General features: G+C 37.2%; 1 protein-coding gene across 1 annotated transcript in view; it reads left to right on the top strand.

Moving 5' to 3' along the window:
- The first annotated feature begins 4,962 nt into the window (after window positions 1-4,962).
- Window positions 4,963-24,322, top strand: part of LOC113091875 (gamma-aminobutyric acid type B receptor subunit 2-like) — a 52,013-nt gene continuing 32,653 nt past the window's right edge. Inside the window, exon 1 of the mRNA XM_026257545.1 lies at window positions 4,963-5,979. Coding sequence (XP_026113330.1) covers window positions 5,668-5,979 — 312 coding nt within the window. The 5' untranslated portion in view covers window positions 4,963-5,667. The remainder of the gene's footprint in view (window positions 5,980-24,322) is intronic.

Here is a 24,322-nt window from a genome sequence, read left to right as displayed (position 1 = left end):
GTATGTTTTTTACACAGCCTGCTGTAAAGGGGATGAGAATCAATCATACAGAATCTAGTTGGTATGCATGGGATTCACAAAACTGGGACTTCTGACTCACAAAACAGAAGCAATTCTTCAACAGCCGTGAAAGCTTCCCATCTACATATGCGTGCCAGAAACAAATGAGAACAATTGCACTTTTTTGCTCACGCAATACATCACAGAGCATGGCTCCTTTTTCAATAGAGCACTCTAGTCTCAAGAAGCTTTTTATACTTTGATTAGACTTGTGCTAGTATTCTTGAAGGTCAACATTGTTCATATTCTGCTCTCTAATAAAGTGTTCCTAAAAGTGTGTTATTTGGACTTCTTAAAATACCTTCTCTTTTGGGCACAGGTCTGTTCTGGAAGTGCAAAAGCTATACTCTCAGAGCTCAAAAAGCTTCGAAAGCTCTGAGACCAGAAAAGTTAATCACTGCAATTTCATTTTCAATTTTGGTGAGAGACTTGAGGGACCTTCCCCAGAGACGGAAGCTGTCTTACCAGTGGAATCACAGAGAAAAGGTATGAGGCCTTCAGAATGACTTTTTGTAGAGTATTCAGCTCAGAGTATTCACCAGAGCATGACCACTGAAATCTGAGCCTGTGTTCAGATGCACTGATTTTGCCAGTTCTGTTTTTCACCTAGAGTGACAAAAAAGAACAACAGTGCTATAAAGGGCCATATTGCTGATATGATTTTATACACAAACTTTGAGAAGTCGGTGTTAACAGGAATATGTATTTTTGGGGTTGTTAAGATTTTTTTTTTAATGTTTTTGACAGAAACTCTTCTGTCCCTGCTGATTAAAAAAAAAATACAGTAAAATAGTTATATTGTGAGATATTATTACAATAGCTGTTTGTATTTGAATATATTGTAATATATAATTTGTTCCTTTGATGCAATGCTGAATTGTCAGCATCAATACTCCAGTCTTCAGTGTCACATGATCCTTTAGAAATAATTCTAATATGCTGATTTGTTGCTCAATTTGTTGCATTTTTATTAATTTAATGCATTGTTGCTGAATAAAAGTATTTAAAAAAAAAAACTGATGCCAAACTTTTGAAAAGTGTAAATACTTCCTCTGTAAATGGTAATTTACTATTTATATTACATAATTTCTATAACAAATCTTACATTTTCATGATTCTGTAGAAGTGTCGTGAATGACATGTTTTAATTCATATTTGTCTAAATTATTATCTCTTAAATTTGATAACATTTTATGATACCATGTCCTTAATAAATGTCTAGATCTTGACATGGCTACTTCATAAGGCTTAATTTTTCATTCACGCTGTTTTGAATATATGACATTCAAAATTCAGGATGCATCCAGCAGGAATGCATTGGCAGTGCTGCGCTGAAGAATGTCCTCAGGCTGTCCCATTAATCTCTATTAAGTGGAGACATGTCAGACAGGACTATGTGTGTGTGTGGCAGGTTGGCAGATAGCTGTGTGTTCACCTGCATCAAGTGTGGACTTCACAGGATCTTCAGGGCATTAATACACCCAGGTTCTTTGAGACATTTCAACATAAATATATTCAGATATACTTATTTACTAATTTATTGTGTCAGTTGATATAATAAAGAAATAATAGTGTTCCTGTAGCTCAACTGGTAGAGTGTTGCATTTGCCAGCAAACTAACGCAAGGTTGGGGGTTCAATTCCCCGGGAACACATAATAGGTAAAAATTGATAGCCTGAATGCACTGTAAGTCGCTTTGGATAAAAGTGTCTGCTAAATGCATAAATTTAATTTAATAACACACCACAAATCCTGAAGAAACAGTAACAAAAACACAGTGACAGAAATGTCAAAAATAGCGCATGGGTCTGTCACGTGATTAAGGAATGACTCGACCCGAAAGACTCATGAGATGAACTAATCAATTCTCTTTCGGGCTCAGACTGCATTGGTTTAGCGTATAGGCCTGTCACGTGATTAAGGAATGACTTTAAACCCGAAGACTTGTCAGACAAGAGGTGAGGTGAGCTAATCACAGACTGAAGAAAAATGAATTAATCTTTTCTGTATCTTATAGCATTTTAGTTTTGTATTGTTTGTAGTGTCATTAACGTTTGCGTAAGTACTATATGTGTTGGGGAAGTAACACGTAACATTTTAATTACATTTTGCTAAAATGAACTAAATGAATGAAATGACTCGAAAAAAAGATTCGTTCATTTTGCTGAACGAGAGTCAAAAGTCTGTCTGTAAAAGAGTCTATAAATGATCCAAACTTCCTATCACTAGTTCTCAGCTGCAGGCGTGTGAGGCATCTTCTTGTTCTTCTTGCTTTATGGTGGATCGCAGACTTATAACTGCATTACAGCCACCTATCTCTTAAATGGTCTATTGACACTCCTAATTGAGATTGTAGATAGAGTGGCAATAGTCAATTTGAGAGATAGGTGGTGGCAAGTCTGCGATTTGCTGTAAAGCAAGAATATGCCTCATGTGCCTGCTTGAGAACGTAACAATTCACACATTGTGTGAATCAGAGGTAAAAATTTATATATATATATATATATATATATATATATATATATATATATATATATATATAAACTGTTCTGTTTCTTGCACAGCTTTTACAATCCTTAATGCAATAAAATAATTTAATACAATTAAAGCAAAATTACTGAAGCACAATTCTCTTCTACCCCTTTAACAAATTTTGCTTCTCTGTTTGCATGGTCATTTTAATCCACTAAACTTAAATGACCATGCAAACGCTAAAGTTTTCAGTCTAATGATCCAGTAAGCAAATGCATTCAAACAGTCCATCCAAAACAGTACTGATGGAAACCAGGCTGATTACATCAGAGATTGCAGAGAGAACAGAAACTTGCGTTGCGTTTTCTGTGAATTATTAATTCCAGTGTGTATTGAGCACAAGCTCTGTCATAATCTGTGACTGTCTCTGAGTGTGAGCTGTGTGAAGTATACACTAAACAGAATGTCAACAGATTCAAAACATGGCTGTATCGCCAAATGAGACACAAACTACGTCTTTTCAACTGGATAACCAGTCTTGCTAGTACAGTTTTGATGGATGAAGACTGCAATCAAGGTAAAGACGATATCATACAGTAAGCATGCGAGAGTCTGTTATATTAATGTGTGTATAAGTGCTCTTGATGCAATGATCGCGCATCATATTTATGCACAGCACAGACATTTCCGTACATTCACATTTTCCACACATTCACGATAATTTTTTTTATGTCATGTGTATGTTGCTGTGTTTAGTTATTCTGAATGGATCTTGTTTAATGTTTTAATGTTTACTGTAGTAGATATATGCATTCAGCAGACGGTTGGTTTAGGAGTTTTTGGCATCTCCATGTGGTCCTGTTCGGTATCAGAACTTGACTCTCTAAAAAAGTTAAAAAACTCTTTGCTGTTTTTTTTCTTTCTTATGTGCTTATATGGGGTCCTTTTGTAGTTTAAGTGTGCTTTTTTGGAAAGACATTTAATTGTATTTTATTTACATTTTGCAATCTCATCGTCCTTATTATAACTTAAATAACTTTATTTTGGAGATTAATTATTATACTGCAATCTAAAGTATTTGTAAAATGCACAGATGTGTATGTGAATGTCTTGAAAAGTTCACAGCTAATGAATAAAAATAAAATCTGTAAATGAATCAAATTAAATTATAAATTATTTGATTTTTACAATGCTCTTTTTTTAATCCATCACATTTGTGTCAGATTCTTATCATATTCTCTAGCAGAAAAGGAGGGAGGTGTCTTGCATAAAGCAAACAGATGGGACCTACTACTTGACCTATTTCTTCATCTGAAAATCACACAACAGAAAGAAATATATAGACAGTGGTGAAAGATGTCACCAAGGCTATGTAAAGAGTCTCCGTATAGTGATTGAACCAGTAACATAAGAGCCCTCAGTTTACCAATACGCTGATAGTGCATTCCTCTACAGGGCTGTTTTTATGATTTACTGTATTAGGGCTGGATGGTACTTTTATTTATAGTGCTCTTATCATTGGTATCATTCTTGGTTAATGTTGTCAGGCCCCTACCAAGATGCAGTGAATCTATCTGTCTACCATTCATCCTATAATCAACGTTTTTTGCAGTTCACTTAAATAGTTCTGCTGGTGTGACAAGTGAAATTTAACAATCATTAAAATTCTGTGTAGTTTCTCACTTAATATGTATTCATGAAAAACTGCATGTATAATAATGAACAAAAAATAGAAAATTATTTTTAAAAAATGTTAGGTAAAGCATGTCATAATGCAGGGCACACCTGAACATGTGAACATTTTTAATAATAAAAGAAAAAAAATAATAAAAACACTTACAGAACACCAATTAACGGTCAACTTCTCCGTGAATACAGAACAAAAACAGTTATTTAAATGCAAGTAGTACATTGCCTTTATGTTTTCTGCTTGGCAATTGTTAAATGTATGTGTACAACATATTTAGATATTGTTTAAAATGATAATATTAATATATGTTAATACAAGCACCTTGGACACAAACGTTGTCTAGTCTTCAGTCAGAGGTGACTTCCGGTTATTATTTTCATAACAAAACAAATCTAGTTCAATTCTAAAATGTCTGAAATAATGCATAATAATAATAATAATAATAATAATGATAATAATAATAATAATAATAATAATAATAATAATAATAATAATAATAAAGTTATTCACATACTATTAATTATAGCTAGGTGGCAGTGTTTATTTTTCTGTAATCTTGTGTGATGGCCAAAAAAATTATAATAATGTATGCAAGATGATGTGCTCTTAATTGTAGAATGTCAAGTCCTTACTCACGATTGAATCGTTCAAAACTAACTAGCTTTTATGACACTCGACGCCCCTCTGGTTACGTTTACGTTCTGAATATTTTTTTAAAACTTACTCTATTGGGCACAGGTGGGCAATTGACTTCACGTATTACCTCAGAGGAGACAGTGTGTAGGTTATTGAACGCGTTACGAGTGAACAGCTACCTTGTCGGTCGGTTGTTTTTTGAGAGAACATCGCAAGCAGTGAAGAATGTTTTCTGCCCGTGTCGCGCGCGCTCACACACGCGTGCACGCATACATGTACAGAGCGGCCAGCGCGCGAAAGAAGTGAACCGCATCCGTCGAAGCTGCAGCATCGGAGTCACACGGATATCCTCACTCGGATTGCTTTTACATACCAGGACTCGCCCTCCACCGCCTCACCTATGCGGTTTTCACATACGGATGCAACTCCTCACCTGCTCGGATTATATGCGGCTGTTACAATTACATTCGCAATAGCGGTTGTCTCAAATCAGAGAGCGCGCACCTCTGCGTAACGCACAGCCGGTGGATTGTGATGTGCGCATTTGGTGGTGTGTAGTGGAGGTTAAAGTAAGGATTTGATCGGACAGGATTTGGTAAGAACCCGTAAAAAGGGTAGGAGCTTAGTTTATAACCCCTGCGACTGGACACCTGGTTTTACACATCATTTCTACTCTCGAGATCTAGTGCGCGAGAGGCTGTAGTATTGCCTGTCATGTTTTTTCTCTTTGACTGATCGCGGCATCCAAGAGAACCCTAGAGATTGCGATGCCAGGACAGTAAGAAGGTGGGTCTCAGTTGTTCGGTAGCATGGCTCCGTCCAGGAGGGACTGCAGATGTGACATGATCTTTTTGTCGGGATGCCTACTCCTGTCCGTATTGGGATTTCAACCTGCATTGGCGAAGGTCTGCAACGATTACACAAGGCACAGCCTGGACAACAACTGGTACACGAAAGATGGTGAGAAGTTGCCCATCATGGTCCTGATGCCGATGAATGAATCAGCGCTGATGAGCAGCATCAGTCAAGGCATCGAGCCGGCCGTTCAGCTGGCCATCCAGCACATCCGCGAGTCCAGGCAGTACTCCTTCTCGCTCATCACCAAAATCTACGACACGGAGGTAAATGAGTGCATTGACGTCTACGTGGATGCTGCGGGGGTAAACTGCGGGCAGTGCGTTCGGCGCGCGCTCATGTGGAAGACGCGATTTTCTAGGGTTTGTGCACTGTCGAGCGGTTGTTACCTGTCAGATGTATGGAGGAGGCAAAACCGAGCAAGTCTGTGCTAGTGAAGTGTACACAGGTGTTGTCTTGGTGAGCTGCGCACGTGCCAATGGCTCGTGCCGTAAGTGCAGCATGTTTTCTTACAATCGGTTACCTACAGAAAACCATTGTCTTGACTCTTGCTCATTTGCATGAATGGGTCAGTATTAATCCTCAATTTGTCCGCGGTTTGTGGCTGGTTCATTCAGTTCGGAGTTCTGCATCTACAGTATTAGAACATCCAGCTGTAAGCTGGTACACAAGGATGTTAATTCATGTAAACTGGAAGTAATGATTTCTTTATACTATTTCCTATTTGTGGCCATCTTAGGTTGGTAAGCTGTTTTTTTTATTTACAGGGTTTAAAAACTGACCACAAATAGGAAATAGTATAAAGAAATCATCTTTATACTGATCTACTGATCTTAGCCGGTTTCAGCTGGTCTCCCAGCCTGTCCAACTGAAAAGAGCAAGTAGACTGGCCTGGAGAGACCAGAGAAGGTTAGGCTGGTATAAGATTTTGTTGTGCAGCAGGGCAGTGTTGGTTTTCTTTACACCTGAAGATGGCAGTAATTAATTTTCCTGCCCCCCCCCCCCCCCATATGACCAAAGGTCTTCCAGCCGAGAATAAATACATATTTTGAGTGCTTCATACTAATTTGAGGTCTCTGTAATTCCGAATGGAATACATTTGTTGAATTTAATTAATTTAACCTTTTGTTTTTTGTGTGTTATTTTTGATGTGGTCATTTCAACGTCTATAGTTAAGTTTAAGTAAGAAGTTTATACTTCTGCAGCACTGATAACATATAATGAAATTGTTAATTAACTTACAAAGGTACGACCGAATAAATAACACTGTAGGCAAAGGGTAAGCCCATGGGTAATTCTTTTAATGAAGTGTATATTAAATTTCATGCTCTTATGGGTTGTTTTTTTAAACAGTAACATCTGAGAAAAAGTGAAAATTACTCCTTTGTGCAATAGGCATTTTTGGCCTCTCACCATGTGCTATTTGTGATAGTGTGATAACCTGGGAAGATGAGGAGCTAATCAATCGGTATTTATCACCATACTTTCATATGTGTGACAACAGGGAAAATGGGAAAGCGCGGGAAAATGGGTAGCTAGATGTTTGTGTAATTACCAAAGTGTAAATTACCAAGGCGTTAAAATATCTGTGGATGCTATCTCGCTAGCTTTAAAACAGACTGTCACTACATGTTCTGCAATGCTCTAAACTGCTTGAGATGAGCATGAAGATCCATGACCCCTGTCCCCTGATGTCCAGTGGTGCCTTGGCAATCTATTGTGCATTGATTGTCATAGTGATTTACTATTGTTTTGTTAAACAAAACAGTTTCTTCTTACAAACACACAATGGTGTCTTGTCTTTGATTTGGCCAGGATGCACTCATGCATCTGAAAGGCTTCTGAATAATATTCCTCTACACTCTCTGTCACAGTCATAATGAGCCGAATATGTCAATGGTTGGCACTTGGCAGCTAATCTTTACAGCAGCTAGATGAACAGATTTTAAATCAGACATCTGTAGATCTAAGGGGTAAAGCAATAAGCAATGTGCAGGCCTCATACATAAAACAAAAATCATGCTAACTTTAAAAAAAATCAGGAGCTTGGTATAAAATTCTACTTAATGGCAAATACAAATGATTGATGTTTCAGACTTTATATTGATGTAAGTGATATTTGTAATCATAAATATGTATAGTATAAATATATATTAATACATATATAAAGTGGTGTTATTAATTGTAAATAATCATGTATAGACATTAACTGCAGTGTGTGTGCAATTATAATATAATACATTACGTATTATGACACAGTATTTGTTGTCGCTTAACACTAACATAAAACTGTTGGTATCAAGAGAATTGTAAAAAAAAAAAAAAAAATGGCTGATTTACAGACATCTCAAATAATGATGACCTGATTAGATTGTCTATGACAAGTTTGATTGTATTTACAGCATTATCTTCAAACATTTGGCCCTCACAAGTATCGCCAAACCTGTTTCTACACACACTCACACTGACACGATACTTGCAAACAGTAAACAAAGCAAACAGTAATAGCTGTGTGCATATGCATGCAAGGATTTAACAGGGCAGATGTAAGTAATCAGTCCCAGAGCAGAGGCTCTTTATCCCTTTATCCCCTCTCAATGCATCCCCAGGCAGGCAGAACCCATCCGCTCGCCTGCGCCTGGGTGCTGCCAGCCGTGCCCACAGCGCTTAACCTTTTACAGATCGACTTGAAAGATCTGGAGAGAAATTAAAGAGAGAAGCCCACGTAACATTTGCACTGCGAAGGACCCCCTCAGTATCTTCAGTGGACTGGAGATCATTAGCTGTGTTAAAGGTCACGGTTTGGTCTTAGATCATTCTGACAGCAGGCATGCCCATCGTTTTTGTAGGGGTCCACTTTCATCTGCAGTAAATGATATTGTTTGCCTTGAGTAGTTTTCATCTGCACAAATAGAAATGGAAAAGCCTTGATGTACTTTTATTGTGCAATTATCTTGAAAAGGCCTCAACTCTTATCTGTTGTAGTGCTTATTTACCTGCATACGGATATCTTTCAGATCTGTAGACGAAGTTTCTCATTCATGGAAGTGTTTTTTATTCTTTGTGGTATATAATGGATTATGTGTTTTTAGTTCACAATTTGAGAATTAAATTTGCTTCAGACTAAATCGCTATGTTCCACATTGCTCTGTTGGAGAAATGAGAGGGGGTGACAAAAAGGAAAAAGGTAAGAGAAAAAAGCCCCCCAGACAAGTCATTTAGTGTTCATTGTAAAGCTTTGTGACTGTAGATCTGATGCGTTTTATGTGTCTTTTTGAAATGCCCATGTTAAAAATACAGCCATCTACAAATGATTTGATCTGTTATCTTATCTTTCTAATAGGCAAGCTTGAGAGGCTGTACTTTTCATATGTAGAAATTGGTTTCCCTTCATGAGGGGAGCTTGACTCTATTGAAGTGATACTATTGACCTCTTTGAGCCCAGCTCATACTACCACCCTGATGTCATGCGTACCGATATCAGTGGAGCTTACGGCTCACGGAGGAGCAAATGCATCTTGTCAGATATGCACACAGAGTGCAGGGACCCTTGCAGACCTATGAGCCCTCGCCATACATTTCAGTTATTCTCAAAAGACCAAAAGCTCCAAGACTCAGTCGTCTTGTCGCAATGAGTTACGATTTTTCTACAAAGCATTGCCATAATAGCTCACATTAAATTAAACTGTAATGCACCTTAAGATGACAGTGTATGTGTGTGTTTGAACATCGATACCTCGATTTTCTAGCAAAATAACATTGGACAAAGGAAGTAATTGATTGAAATTTGCTTAAATTATGTATTTATTAATACAAATTTGATGTTTCAAGCTGCTATGATATTTTACCTATTGATACTCTAACAATATATGGCAAGAAATGCATTTTCCCATATTTCTATTTGAAAAAATTACTTATCTCAACAATAATAGTAGTTGCTTGTGATTTAGTATTATATTATATTATATTATATTATATTATATTATATTATATTATATTATATTATATTATATTATATTATATTATACATACACACACATATATAGTTCTTAAGCTTGCTATAAATATTATACTGTTCAATTATTTTTGCTTTTATTTATATCTTTTTTTCTTTTCTTTTTCACACCTAACCGACTTCAGTTGGATCCTGCTTCGATTTTACTCTGTCAGGGGACACATTAAAGCATTAATGAGCTCTGTAGTCCTGTCATCTTCAGCTCTATGTCACCGTTCATCTGTAATGAGACAATGTGGACATCAGCTGGATCCCTGCAACTGCTCTTTGGACTTTTATTGAAATATACTGGGGGAAAATGAGCACTAACAAATGTAAAGTTTAAAGTAATAGCTCTATAAAGGCCTTCATTTATCATACAGTGAGGGAGAATAACAGAGACTGGAGCCTGAATTCAGTATTTTGTCAAAATTGTGTTGTGATTCAGTTCAAACTGCTTCCTCCCGGTGCTTTTTTGTTCTACATGCTGATAAACAGAGGCCTTGCCCTTCCCAGAGGTCAGGAGGTCAGGCATCTAAATGAAGACTCTTGTGGGTTGACATGCTGTATAATTTAATGTATTTTGGCTGATGTATTACTTTACTAAAGCATAGCTTTTTGTTATTTAATTAATTGTCAGTGTTTGTTGTTGGATTGTGAAACAGGGCTCTAATTGCTGACCTTTTAGTGAGTCACACTCATAGCTTGCAGTTATTCTAGTATTATTCTTTTCTGCGGCTCGTTGACCTAGACGGCCACATCTCAAGGACTCAGGTCACCATGGAGTATGGTGCTGAATAGGTTTTTTAAGCACAATATCATGGTATTTGCTGTCGAAGTAGTTAGGTCAGGCAGCATGGTTTGTTTCAAGCCCATAAACCACTCTTTTATTTAAAATGAAATGTTACTATTAAGGTGCATCAAGATGCTTGTGTAAGTGAACTTGTCCTTCAACCTCAACGTCCCAGTCAAACAGCCTCCCAAAAAGTGATCTAGTCAATTTTTCATGGATAAAATCAAGACCCAACCTACTTGTTTTCAATGTTGACTTCAGACATATTAGCCAACTTTCTTTAAAGTAAATGTATATCATGCAAATATCTCAAACAGTGTTGTATGTTTAACTACAAACTGGGTTTCCAAGCATATTTTACAATTTCACTAACTGTAGCATGTTGGCTGGTGTTATGGATTATTGCAGATCTGTTATCCTTGAATTATTGATGTTGTTTTTGCTAAATGGAGGCTACTTGAGTTGTGTTGTGTTTGACAGATGCTTTATTTTTGGTTTGAAAAGTATAAAATGCACCAGTCTCTCAATTTAAGTAATAGCACATAGACACACTCATCTGACACATTCCGCAGCTGTTTTTAGAGGTGGTATTCATTTCTTTGACTATCCAGCAGGCTAAAGTTGCAAATGTTCCAAAAAGTGCTGGTTTGTCACATCTGGTTGCACCATAAATGCAAAACAAACGTCCAGCGATTGTTTCTGCTGTTGAGGGCAGTGAGGAAAGGGACTGATTAGATGCCAGAAGAGGAGAAATGTGGGTGGTGGAAGTTCCAAGCCGATTTCTCTCACTGCCCTCCAAAACGCTGTGGGAAAAATGGACACAGCTTGAGTCTGGCTTCTGGTTGAAACTGACCTGAAGAACGTCAGACTTGACCCTCCCACACAGATATTTTGAGTGTGCTTTGTCTAATAGTGTGTCTGAATGATTTAGATTTGTTTGAGAAAACCTGATATTTGTGCTTTTTACATTTTCGTCTTTATAGACTATAAACTGTATGCTAGTGATTGTGTATTTATGAAATTTAGAGATAGAAATAAGCACTGATATGTGTGCATTTTCATAATGAAAATGCAAATGGACAGTATGACGCACCTGTATATTCATTTGACAGTCAAGGTATGTTTTCTAACTGTAAACAAACTGAAAGTTAAATTAAATGAGGGGATTTAGGTTTTGTCATTAGAGATTGGCCAAATGCCATGTGAATGCTGTCTTTCTCCAGGGGCGAGCGCTGAGTAATAAGCGTAAAGTTTGCCCTTGTCAGTCCTCTAATTACATTAAATCCTGTGTAATTCCTGGACAGCAAAGAAGGAGCCGCTGATGCACAGACAAAATGTGTGTGTGTGTGTGTGTGTGTGTGTGTCTGTGTATGTGCAAAAATGTTGTAAGCAAGCCCATGGGATGTGTCTCTTTGGGGACGGATGGATGGTCTGGTCACAGCTGTTCAGTGTGGTGGTCCACAGGCAGATGCTGGCAAGTACCACAGCAAATCTTCCACACACTCAATTAGTACACTGAGGACTGTATGTTTTTAACAGTCAATCTAAGTTAAGTTTTAGGAATTTTCCTTAAAGAGTTGTAAAAATCTTATATAGGGCTTGTGTATGTATGTTTGTATGTACTGTATATACGTATGAATATTTTTTTTTTCTTTTTATATTTAAAATATAAAATTGTGTGTGTTATTTAGTAGCTATTTATTTTAGTTGATGTATGTAGCATGCTGACAGTATGCAATGATTTAGCAATTCAATTTCATCGGCTTTAAAGCACAGCAGAACCTGCGGGATTCAGCCTGTGGTCAACCTAATATAGTCAAAAACATGTTTTGAAACCCTTGCATTCTGCAGTTAATCTAACTTTCTGTCTTATGTGAACCCAAAATCTTCTGAATTATACGTAAGACCCGATTACTCAACTAGTTGTTCAGGTAATCCATTGACTAGTGAAGTAGTATTTTTTTATGCCATATCATTCCACCAGGTCGTAATTATTTAGAATGTATGAGATTGTAACAATTTTGATGTGAAACTTTCACTTACAGTGTCCGAACAAATCAGGTGCAGCTGTACTGCTCACTGGCTTGCAGTGCTTAACGCATTTACCGTCATGACGTCACACTGTTAGATGCAAGTCAGATTAATGAACAAAATCTCTTTAATTGACACACTTTCATTATCATGTCCGTTAACATTCTATCATTGCAAAGAAATGCAAAGCCTAAATGTTAGTCATCCCAGTCCTAGTCTTGCATAGCCAGACCTTCAAGCTAAAGGTCTGGGAATTCATGGCAGCTTTCATCGGCCAAGGCCCAGCCACGAGGCCATTTGACAGACATGTCCAACAACCAATCACAGTTTGTTTCGTTCATCGTCACGTTTCATGGCGTGCAAATGTCACCACAATAACACACAGGTGTAAAACTTTCGAACGTATTTGAAAGATTCTATGCCGCAAACTTAAAATCACATAATTTTGAAAATCCAGCATTTAGTTGATCCTGATAAGCGCTCGTTGTCACAGTTGTAAACGGCTTTCTTCTTTCGTGAGCCGGTTTGGCGCCACGGTATCTTTGTTTCCAGGCGGAACGTCAAAGAACATGACACAAACGTCTTGCAGAAATCCTGTAGAATTCAACCAATCCAATAACGACTTCGGCATTCCTGAAGTTTTTCCGCTTTTGTGTCTCATATGCATTAGACGTTTAGCCAACGGTCTGTGGCTGAGACTATCCCAGTCCTATCTCCAGCCATATAATATGTGTTTAGTGGGTTCATCCTTAAATGGACAATCTCATAGGCCATTGAGCACAGAGTGGTATGCGGTGCCTGATGGATGGGGGTGGCTTGTAGAGAGAAAGAAGGCCAGTCTCTGTCTAATGAAGTATTACTGGAAAGCTGCTATCCACAGGCCTCAGACTGCCTAGAGGTAGTGGTGTAGTTTGCTCATTTATAAAACCCAAAATCTCTCTTTCCCAAAATCACTCAAGGGCTTTACACTTCAACCCTCTGTACCCACAGATACTGTACCTGAGCTGATTTGGGAAGTTGTACTTTTCAGTATAGGGCAAACTCAAATTGTAGAGTTACACACAATTGTATTTGTGCTTCTAAAATTATGAGATTGAGTTGTGTGTGGTGATGGTTCACATACACTCAAAGAGCAACTTGAAGTGAGCTCCTCTACAGTTGAGGTCCTCAGTTTAGGTCCTACAGTTTAGGCACTTCAGTTTGTGGTGCTCCACTGCTGCTGAATCTATAGCAGCACAGCAATATATGTATGTGTGTGTATATATATATATATATATATATATATATATATATATATATTGTGAAAAGTTTAAGAAATGTTAGTGGATCTAACAGAAAGCGGGTTAACTCCGTGTCAGCGCGCGCTCTGATCGGTAATTTATTAAGGAGATCGGTCACAAAACTCATCATCCGAGCCAACGTTTTTGGAGCAAATTTCTAAGCCGCACCCGCCCGCCATCCGCTGATTGTTTTGCGGTCTATGGCCATGCAATGCTTTGCTGATGCGAGTCGCAAAAAAAATGCCATTGTCTGTTCTAGAAAGGATGCAGCAAAGATATTTAATGCTATTGTATGAGGCATAGGCCTACGCTGAGTTTCATTTACAATGAGATGCGCTCTAGTGCAGTGCAAGTGAACGCGGCGCGCTGGTGCTTCCATGTCGGTTATCATTGTCTGCTATATTTGCTTTTTATTTATTAAAATACACGCAATTGGTTGATGAAACATTTATTCAAATTGAGACAAAATTTGTACAAAACGAAATTCGTTTTTAAGAAAGGTTTTCTACAAAGCAAAATTTTATGAAGTGGTAAATATCATGTCTGACGATTTACAAAACTTCATTAAGTGGTAAAAACCATGTCTCCCGATATATTGCGCATCTTATGATCCTATCTAAAAAATGTTTGTAAAAAATATTTTAATGACACGGTTTTGGCGGTTATAGAGTTCTAATGACGGTGTTCAACTATAACCGCCGGTCTCACGGTTATATACGAATCGTCACACCCCTAAATGACTCTTAAGAACTGGTTCTTTTAATAAATCATTTAAAAAGAATGACAAACAAGTTGCAGAATTATGCACTTAATTATCTCAACATCTGTCTCATTTAATGAACTGCAAGTTATTTTCAGGGACATTTAATACATTTGTGTATCAGAACAGAATTCTGTAGGAAACACTGACTTTTCATTTTCCTTTTTTTTTCTTCACAGTACAAATGGGCTTGGGGACCACTGGTATTAGAATGAATTCTGATGTTAGTCTTAACTTATGCCTTGAGAAATGGTCTGCCATTCTAATGCCCCCAGTGCTCATATTGATTTGATGACTACAGATAAAGTATTGGCAAGATGCCTGCAGTTTCTTGGGCTTTGGCCAAGGACACAGAAAACCAACAGTTTTGGCAAGTTCATCATCACAAAGCTCTCGGCATACAGCTTCGCACAACTGGGAGGGAGAAGTTCTGAGCACAAGCACTGAACCATAAGCTAAACATATCGCCTGTCTCGCAGTCTGTAATTACACAAAATGGTGGGATGAATAATTGCATAGACGGGCTTCTGACAACGTTTAACAAAGTCCCGAAAAGGCGGACAGGCTGGTTCAGTGTAGTCCTTATGCGAGCAGGGTGTATTAAACGGAGGAGTAAAGTCTTGAAGGTGCGTTTGAGGTTGAGAAGCTCTAACCCTTTATTGTTACTGACACAGATCAAGTTTTTGGCCATATTGTGCCCCAAATGAACAGATTCTCTTTAGTTGAGCATGACTGATGTTCTGCTGGTAGATTGAGAAGCCTGTTTCTGTAATCTAATAGAAGTGATTGTTATTTCATTACTGTATGTGTTTTGGATCATTCCAGACCATTAGATGCTTCACAAAGAGATTGGGTTCATTCTTCATATTAATTCTCTTTCATATTCCAGATGCCTGTGACAATGATATGGTGTCATAATTCACCCTTTTTCTTTAGAAAAGACTTTCATATTAACTGTAATGGCTATTACTGGAGCCACCAATGACCAATTAGACCCACTGTAGAGTATTTGCTCCATGCATGTTGAATTTAAGGTTATAGCAACATCTAAAGAGGTTATAATATGATGATCTCCAACTGACCAAAGAACAAAGTTTTACCTGGATAGCTGGCATCAGGTAGTCTCCAGAAACCTGCTGCAACCTTTAATGCATATTCTGTTAAAATTGCAGTGAAACGGAATGGTGACAGATCTTTTCTTCCATCCAAGTGAAGCAAATTATGTAAAAAAATAAAATTAAATGTGTCTGTTGTTGATTGCATGAAGTCAGATCTAAATGTGAGATGACTGTAAGAAAGAGGCAGGGTTTAGAGACCAAAATCATTGGAGAATGTTTGAAATCAGTTATAAGATGTGCCTTTGTATGCAAACGTTGTCTTTGCCCAATAGCTTTTGGATGCATTGTTTAAAGGGATAAACCAAACAGTTTTAGTTCTGATTGTTTTCCATTATATGTCTTGACCTTAGTCAAAGCGAACTGACACCCTTTGGTTACCCACATTCTTCGAAATGTCTTCTTTTATGTTCCACAATATAAAGAAAATCATACAGGTTTGGAATGACAGGAGGGTGACAAAATGCTGACAGACATTTTCATTTTTGGGTGAACTGTCCTTATAAGCTTTGAGGTTTGACTAGAAACCTTGTTAGATGGGCAACAGATGTTGCTAGAGATAAAGTTGTGTTGAACCAGGAATATTAATGTTCACCAGCAAGATTACTTTATTGATGGATACTGTTATTCAGAAACTGCAGCAGTTCCTTAGTTTCTCTCTCACTTTCCAAATCATTCTCTGTGTCTTATCAGGTAGACCCGAAGACAACAGGTGAGAGAGTAGCAATTGGTCAGCTAGCATAACACTGAAAAAATTAGCTCACTTTCACCTCAGCATTATTGAACATTCTGCCCTTGTCCCACAGACACAAACAAACTGCTTTCAGAGCCACAAACCCTTTTTCCAACAAATATCACAACAGTGCTTTTACGTTTAACCACAGTTATCGCACAGATAAGGCTTAACAATCACCGGTGACGACCTGTTGCCCTTGAGCCTCTTTGTGTAAAATAAATGAGAGAGTCTCACCTTTACCAGATCATTGCTTCTCAGATGTATGAATCAGAATAATACATGCTCCCCTGTGGTTGTTTGCATCTACCGTCTACATAAATATTATTTATGTGCTCGGGCACTGGACTCTTCTGCTCTGTTGACTCTGCCTCACGCAGGGGAGCTCTATTGATTTCTGCCTGTCCTTTATGCCTGCATTTTGAACTGTATGAATTAGCATTTCTCCTCCACTCTCTGTTTTATCTGCACACACCGCTTTGAAGTGGAAATACCCTAAAGATAAGAAGCACCAATAAATGTGACATCAATAAATGATCACGTTTCGTGTTTTTATAATATTAGAATATAACCATAGCCGTGTTAATTCTTTCATTGGGAATGGACAGTTTGGCCTATTGTGATGTTGACAACCTGGAAATGGATTCTCTCGCTCGTACCGCCATGATTAAATAGCGATTGATAAGATTGCTGTGAAGATGGTCATTTTTCTGCTGCCCTTTCAAAATAGATTGTTATGGGAATGGAGAGATCTAAACTCTTGTTTCTCTTTCTTTGATAGAGGGCAAATGTAAATGTCAGTTATGTCAGGCAGCGGAAAGGTCTAGAAGCCTGGGAGAAAGTGCTAAATGAGTTCTGACAGCAGAAGAGAGCTTGGGAATTCGGCCAAGGAACGCAAATATACAAAAACATTATGCGCACCCCAAAAGTGTTTCGTTGGGTCAGTGCTTATGCACTGTGTTATTAGCTCAGTTCCGAAATCTTGTGAGCTGTTGACTTTTAGGACCGTATAGTCAACAATCCATAAAATAACAGAAAAAGTACTGGCAGCTTATTACACAGGACAATATCCAGTAATTTTTCTATTTACTCTAAAACACAACGCAGAGCAGTGTAAAATTCATAATACTGTTAAAAAAAAACTGAAATTACAGAATTCTTTTCAAATTATACAGTATATTGCGTGCCCTATTTTTACAGATTTTTTTTTGAGTATTGTGTTCAAAGTTTGGGGTCCATTAGATTTTTTTTAACACTTTTATTCAGCCAGGATGCATTATAATGATCAAAAGTGACAATATATTTTTCATGTTACAGTTTCTACAAAAATATTAAGCAGCACAACTATTTTCAACACTGACAAGCACAAAATCAGCATATGAGAATGATTTCTGAAGGATCATGTGACACTGAAAACTGTAATGACCGTAATTATGCTGAAAATTCAGCTCTGCCATCATAGAAATAAAATATGTTTTAAAATGTATCATAATAGAAAGAAGCTTTTAACTTAAAACTTAATATTTCATGATATTACTATATTTATGAAAATAAGAGACATCTTTCAAAAACATTACAAAATCAAACCGACCCCAGACTTTCAAATCAACAGTGGTGTCATAAATGTTGCAAATCATGTTAAAATTGGTATTAGCTGGTTATTATTTGGTGATTGGCTCTTTTAACTCAAAAGCAAGTCTTCCATCTTTACAGCTGCCATTTTGAGTGGCATAAGATGTGATTTATAGTGCACTCCAAGTGTCAGTCAATGTGAAGAACGCCACTTATTTCTAGATTTACTTTTGCTAAGTTCCATAATGCAGAACAATTATCATTAAAATAAGCAAAGGAGTAACAGATTCAACAAACAAATAAATAAATGTTCCTTTATTTTAGTCATTAAGCTTATTTTGAACAAAAACGAAGCTCATAGAGACACAGTCAACAGTTTTGAAGAAAACTAATCAGACTTGGACTTATTACTCAATTAAATTGAGTGAATGGCTGAAGTGCTCTTGGAGGGATTCTAGTCCTTTATCAAGATTGCACACATATTGTAAATAACATTGCGATATTTAGATATAAATTTGTATCTAAATAAACATTTAGTAATCGCCTGTTATATTTAATGAGAATATGTAAAGCTCAGCTTTTCATATCATATGGTCATTGGACTTGCTGGAGTGTGTCATTAAACACCTCAACTGCTGCACCTGAGGTGCCATATGTGCACCATTTTTCTGGCAGCAAGAGAGAAGATGTGCCTGAGAGAAAGATGTTTAACATGCTGCCTTTCTAACAGACCTTTGAGGCCAACCACCACCTCCCTGTCTCCCCCCACCAAAAATTCCCAAAAAACTACTCTATCACCGCCGCCAGACTTATCTGGTACAATGCTGTAATTCCTGCAGAAAAGGAACAGGGACAATGTTAGGACCTATTTAATTCATTTATTCATGAGTGTAATTGAAATATTAACATCGGCGGCAGACGGTGAAGGCTTGGCGCTGGGACACGAATCTGTTCGTACGGCACTCTGCTCTGAATATTTTATTTAGATGCTCCATTCGTGGCTTCAGAGCACAGGTTAATCTATTCACTGTTCCGACACTCATGGGACCCTTGTACTGCCGTCATTAAAGTCCCACACAAGATGTCTAATAATGATACCTATTAGCGCAATACAAGAAACGACTTCTCTGAAATTTACATTTTCTTGTTTTGTGTCTAATTGCAAAGAGGACTAATTTCCCTCCCTAATAATAATGGGAAAAAACTCTCATTAAAGCTAAACGATTAATCTTCCGACTACAGAGTAGGAGGGCTTTTGGTTGGGAGGGATTTTTTGGGTGATGTATTATGAGCAGGCTTGTTGGAGTATGCATGCCCACACATTCGATTAATTTTACCCAAGTGTGCTGTGCGTGAGGCTTTTGGTAAAAACAGATGCAGCAGCCAAGTTTTATTCTGTACGTAAATGGCTGTCTTGGGTCTTTGTTGAAGGTGGATGTGTAGATGTCGGGAATAAGGGTAAGATCAAATGGAGATGCACAGGGGGAGTTTACCAAGACGCTCTCTCTTGCCATGTGCTCGTGCTGTCACATGTCGTTGCCACGGCAGCAGCGAGGAAAACACCACCCACTGGGACGCGAGGCCTGCGCTGAGGCGTCGGGTTGGCACTCTTTCTCTCTCCTCGGGCTTTATCAAAGGGAAATGCTGAAACACAGGGAGATGGAGCTGCCACTAACCATCATAATCGCAGCCGTACCACATTAATAAGGGAGACTGCATAAATGTCTGCAGGAAAACTGGGTTTTGTGCAAGGGAGGGGACGGGACACTTTGTGTGTGTGTAGGTTTGGTGTGTAATGCATAACTGTGGCCCATGTGATTCCTCAGGTCTGGTAAAGTCCATAGGGCCTGTGGACATGTTCCTGCAGGAGTCACAGTTCACACTTCTCACTGTTTTCCTGCCTCCCTCCCCCACAGAGCATCATTGTTCTGTGTGCATGTCCGTAACCATGTGTTTTACACTGCGTGTGCTCTGTGACTTCAGTTGACAAGGGCAGATTCTACCTACAGCCTGATTTTTTGTATGTTTGTGTTGATTTAATGTGGAATTAGTTTGTTTTAAACTTGGATTTAATTCATTTTTTTTTATTTTTTGTATATGTATTTTTAAAAAGGTTTATGCATTTGTATTTTTTAGCTGATAATTACAAATTGAGAAAAAATAAAATATAATACAAGTCTACAATAATAGAGATAATGATTTGTTTTGTTGTTTCTTTTTTTATATTTTTAATATTTGTTATTAATAAAATAATAAAATACAATTCTTTTTGACTGGTTTCTTTTCACATATTTGTTTAGATTAGTTTTTTCTTATTCATTTAGCTGACAATTACATATTGAAAAAGGAGACAGAATTCTGCAATAATAGAGATTATGATTGTTGTTCTTATTGTTTTAATAATAACTTTTGTCTGGTGTGGGAAAAAAAACATATTCGTTTTTTGTTTTGTTTTTTCATAAAAAAACTAAAAAAAAAACATTGATGTATGATTGCATTTGTTTTTCTTCGATCAGTTTTCACTGCTGCTGTTATGATAGAGAAACAGTTTGAAGAGAATCATTCTAAGCAAATTAAAATGTCAGTGTTACTGACTATACTTGAAATATATTATACAAACCGTCACCCGTTTATGAGCCTTGAAGTAAATGGTGAGTATAAAGGGTCCTGTGGCATACACAGCCTGGGATCTTCATTGACAGTTAGTGTACCTCTGGTAAAGGTTAGAGAGAATTAAGGACGCCACAGGAGCCTGCAAAGACCAGGCAATTATTCAGCATGCCCTTTTCACATCAGCAAAACAAGGTGAATTTACACCCAAGTGCAGCAGGTTTGTGTTGTTAGGTGATACTTAAGGCAGGGAATCTCTAGCTATTTCAAGCTTGAAGTTGAGAGAAATTGTCAAACTGCATAAACAACAACAATGCCATGATTAAAGACTGAACAGCATATATAGAGTAGTGATGAGTCTGATTTCATTATACGACTTAATCTTCAAGCTGGTGAGCCTTAGTGATCTTTTTTATTATTTTTCACTATGCAGAAGCTTTCCTGCTTGAGGAATATATTGTTTAAAAGGGGAATAGAAGACTGTAAGCTATAGACATTTAGGAACAGGACTATGTTAATAAGAAGACTTGGCTTTTGAAGGTCAAATTCCCTCTGTACAGTAGCATACAGCATGTTTGAACCCTGCCAGTGACCTTTTAGTACTTATTTGGACCTTCGATCTCAAGTGGAATTTTCGATTTGCTGCTTTCTGAAGGACAAGAAATTGTAGCTTAAGTAGTATATAATATAGCCAGTTTTATCGCATTATCTATTTAATGTTTCATGCTAGCTGTTCCTGCTGGAAATACTAGCTTAGACCCACATGAATGTCCTTGCTGATCAATGCAAGGGCTCAAAAACAAAAGGGTTTGGCTGGTTAAGTCTGGCTATATTAACACTTGCTGATAGATGTCAAAACTACACCATCTGAATAAAAAAGAAAAAAAGTAATTTTATTAAATTTGTTTTTAGTATTGTTATTATTAATATTATTTATTTATAGTATTTAAAAAAAATAATGTTTATGTTTTATGTTAGTGCTTGTTGGTTCCTGCAGTGCTGCATTTAATGTAGATTGGGATGTGCCAGCCAACTGCCTTTGAAGTGAATGGGAAGGCAAAGCGATCCTCTCCTTGCAGCACCATAGCGTCCAAAACATAATGCTGGTTTTCAGCAGGAGATATCTGGTCTTCGCCCAAACATGCGCTGCAATGAAGTTATGACCTTGAAACATTTATTTCGACTCTTTCATAAAGCTTAATGGCTTCTGTCTAGCGGACATGTTCACTCAGAAATTACCATTGATCCCAAGTTCCTCTGTAGATGGTGACCCTCTCTATGCTATAGATACTATAGCAGCTACTGCAATCACTTACCCCAAAAAGCCATGAAGCAACAACCCATGAGAGGTTGAAGGTTGAAACGTATTGTGTCTACTCCAATCTAATTCACTGTGATGTGGTTAAGTCTTGTTTGTTCTGTTGAGCTAAATATCGTGCTCCTGGGTCCTCCCCAAAGGGCGAGTGATTAATGGCACAGGAGAATTGGGTATGGGAGATGGGGGAACAGTACAGGCTGTTATCGTGCAGTCTTGATCGGATAGCTCCATTCATTTGGAGGCCTATTCACTCTTTATTTTTAGTCCAATTTGCACAAATCTTCTGCCTTAGTTGCGCTGCTCGTGTGTGCTTTATAGTACAAATACAGCACCCTTCTCCTGCCTGAAGCACTTTTCTTTCGCAGGAAAGCCCTATCGTTTCTAAATAACCCTGCTTCATGACAATACCTCCAGTTCCGGTTTCATATTATTTAATGTGATCTTACAGTACATTTGTCAGTATGTTATTCTCAGTGGCCTTTATTTTAAGAATGTGTACTCAGCACATGGATATTCTTTTGGAATAAAAGCATAATATAATTACAAAACTACCCTGTATAAAGTGAATATGTGCAGTGATTACATTAAGGAGTAATTTTTAACCTTTATAATACTTTTATTTATGTGATAACAATATAATGTAACAACTGAATATTCACTTTTTAATAATAATACAGCTATTAATATTATTAGTATTAGTATGAATAAAAAATAAGAATGAATGAAAAATATATTATTTTAAATAATTATGTGAAAAAAATATTTTATTTTAGTATTATTGTTATTAATGTAATAAAATGAAAAAGTATATATATATTCTTCTCTTTATTACATTTATACTGTATGTAAATGAAGCAAAAAAAGCTTAAATAAATAAAGCACATGCAGAAATATGATTGTATTATATATATATATATATATATATATATATATATATATATATATATATATATATATATATACAGATTATATACATAATCTACAGTGTACAATATATACAGTGAAACAATACTACAATTCAATATTTGGATTGCAGATATTTAATAAACATCCACACTCTTGTGTCTTTCTGTGTAGTGTCTAGTTACTTTAATCACTGTGTCGTGTCAGATTTGCCATGAATAACTTTGAGGTTAATTATTATCATGGCGAGCTGAATCCAGAAATAAATCACAGGATGGAGTCAGATTGATGTTAATCTATGTTTACAATTCCCCAGCCCAGGACCCCTGACCCCTGAAGCAAAAAGTAGGACACAAACCCACCTGGTCATATGCCAGCGTGCAGGGCAGAGCAGATCCACACAAGTGTGTCATGAGACAGGAAACTCTGCTGACACCTGTGCAGAGGGCTCTAAGGCCGGAGCAGCTTTTAGATCCGAGGCTTGCTGCAGGACTTTAAGATTTCATAGTAAGCTGTTAATGCTGTTGGCCCGAGTGTCTTTCCCACTGACTTATTCATTACAGATAACCAACACAAACACTAGGGAGTTCTCTCTCTCTCTCTCTTTTTAGAAAATGGTGGCTTCTTCAAAGCTCAAGTGAAACCTTTACCTTCACCTATTGGGTTTTGCACACAAAGGAGTTGTGTAGCTCTGCTGACCAAGTAGTATTTGTCCAGTATGAGCTGAGGCTAATAGAAAGCTAGACAGCAAATATTTCAAGAAATCTTAAGGGAGTATTGAAGGTAGAAACTCTTGGTATTCTATTTATGTTTTCGAAATCTATTTTCACTTCGTCCCTTTCTCTCTCTCATACGGTATCTGCAGATTTTTTTGCATTTCTATGCTGATTTTAGTGGAAAATCTGGGGTAAAAGTGGAATTCTGCAGTGGATTTAATTAATTTGTGTTAAATAAAACAAAGAGTGCTAGACATGTGCATGTAAATATTAGATGAAAAATATTCATTAAAGGTACAGGTTGTAGAACCTACCAAAACAATAACAATCACGTGGTTTGATGATGCTAAGAAGGAGCGCGGAATGATGGGATTTGTTGTCTTCTAACACAATAATTGGGCATACATAGCAAACGCGAGTTCAATGATTTGCGCGAGTAGATTACATACAAAGTCGATGCAAAAACGCGATCAGACAAAGGATCAGATGCATCCTTCCACAGGTCTAGAGTTGCGATGCCTCGAGTTTGGCGTGTATGCCCCATAATATAGTTATTGTACATATTATAGACCTTTATTCTGTACTTACTGCTTATTGCACTTCTGGTTAGATGCTAACTGCATTTTGTTGCCTTGTACCTACATGTGCAGTGACAATAAAGTTGAATCTAATCTAATCTAATCTAATACTAAACTTGTTGATCGTTATAATAGCATACGTTTACGAATCAAAGCAACTCACCTGTCGATTAAAACACAAGTGAGATTGGCATCTCTTTCTAGTT

This window comes from Carassius auratus, unplaced genomic scaffold, assembly GCF_003368295.1.
Source record: "Carassius auratus strain Wakin unplaced genomic scaffold, ASM336829v1 scaf_tig00214327, whole genome shotgun sequence".
Lineage (NCBI taxonomy): Eukaryota > Metazoa > Chordata > Actinopteri > Cypriniformes > Cyprinidae > Carassius > Carassius auratus.
The sequence above is the reverse complement of the archived record's forward strand: the minus strand, read 5'-3'. Positions and strand labels throughout refer to the sequence as shown.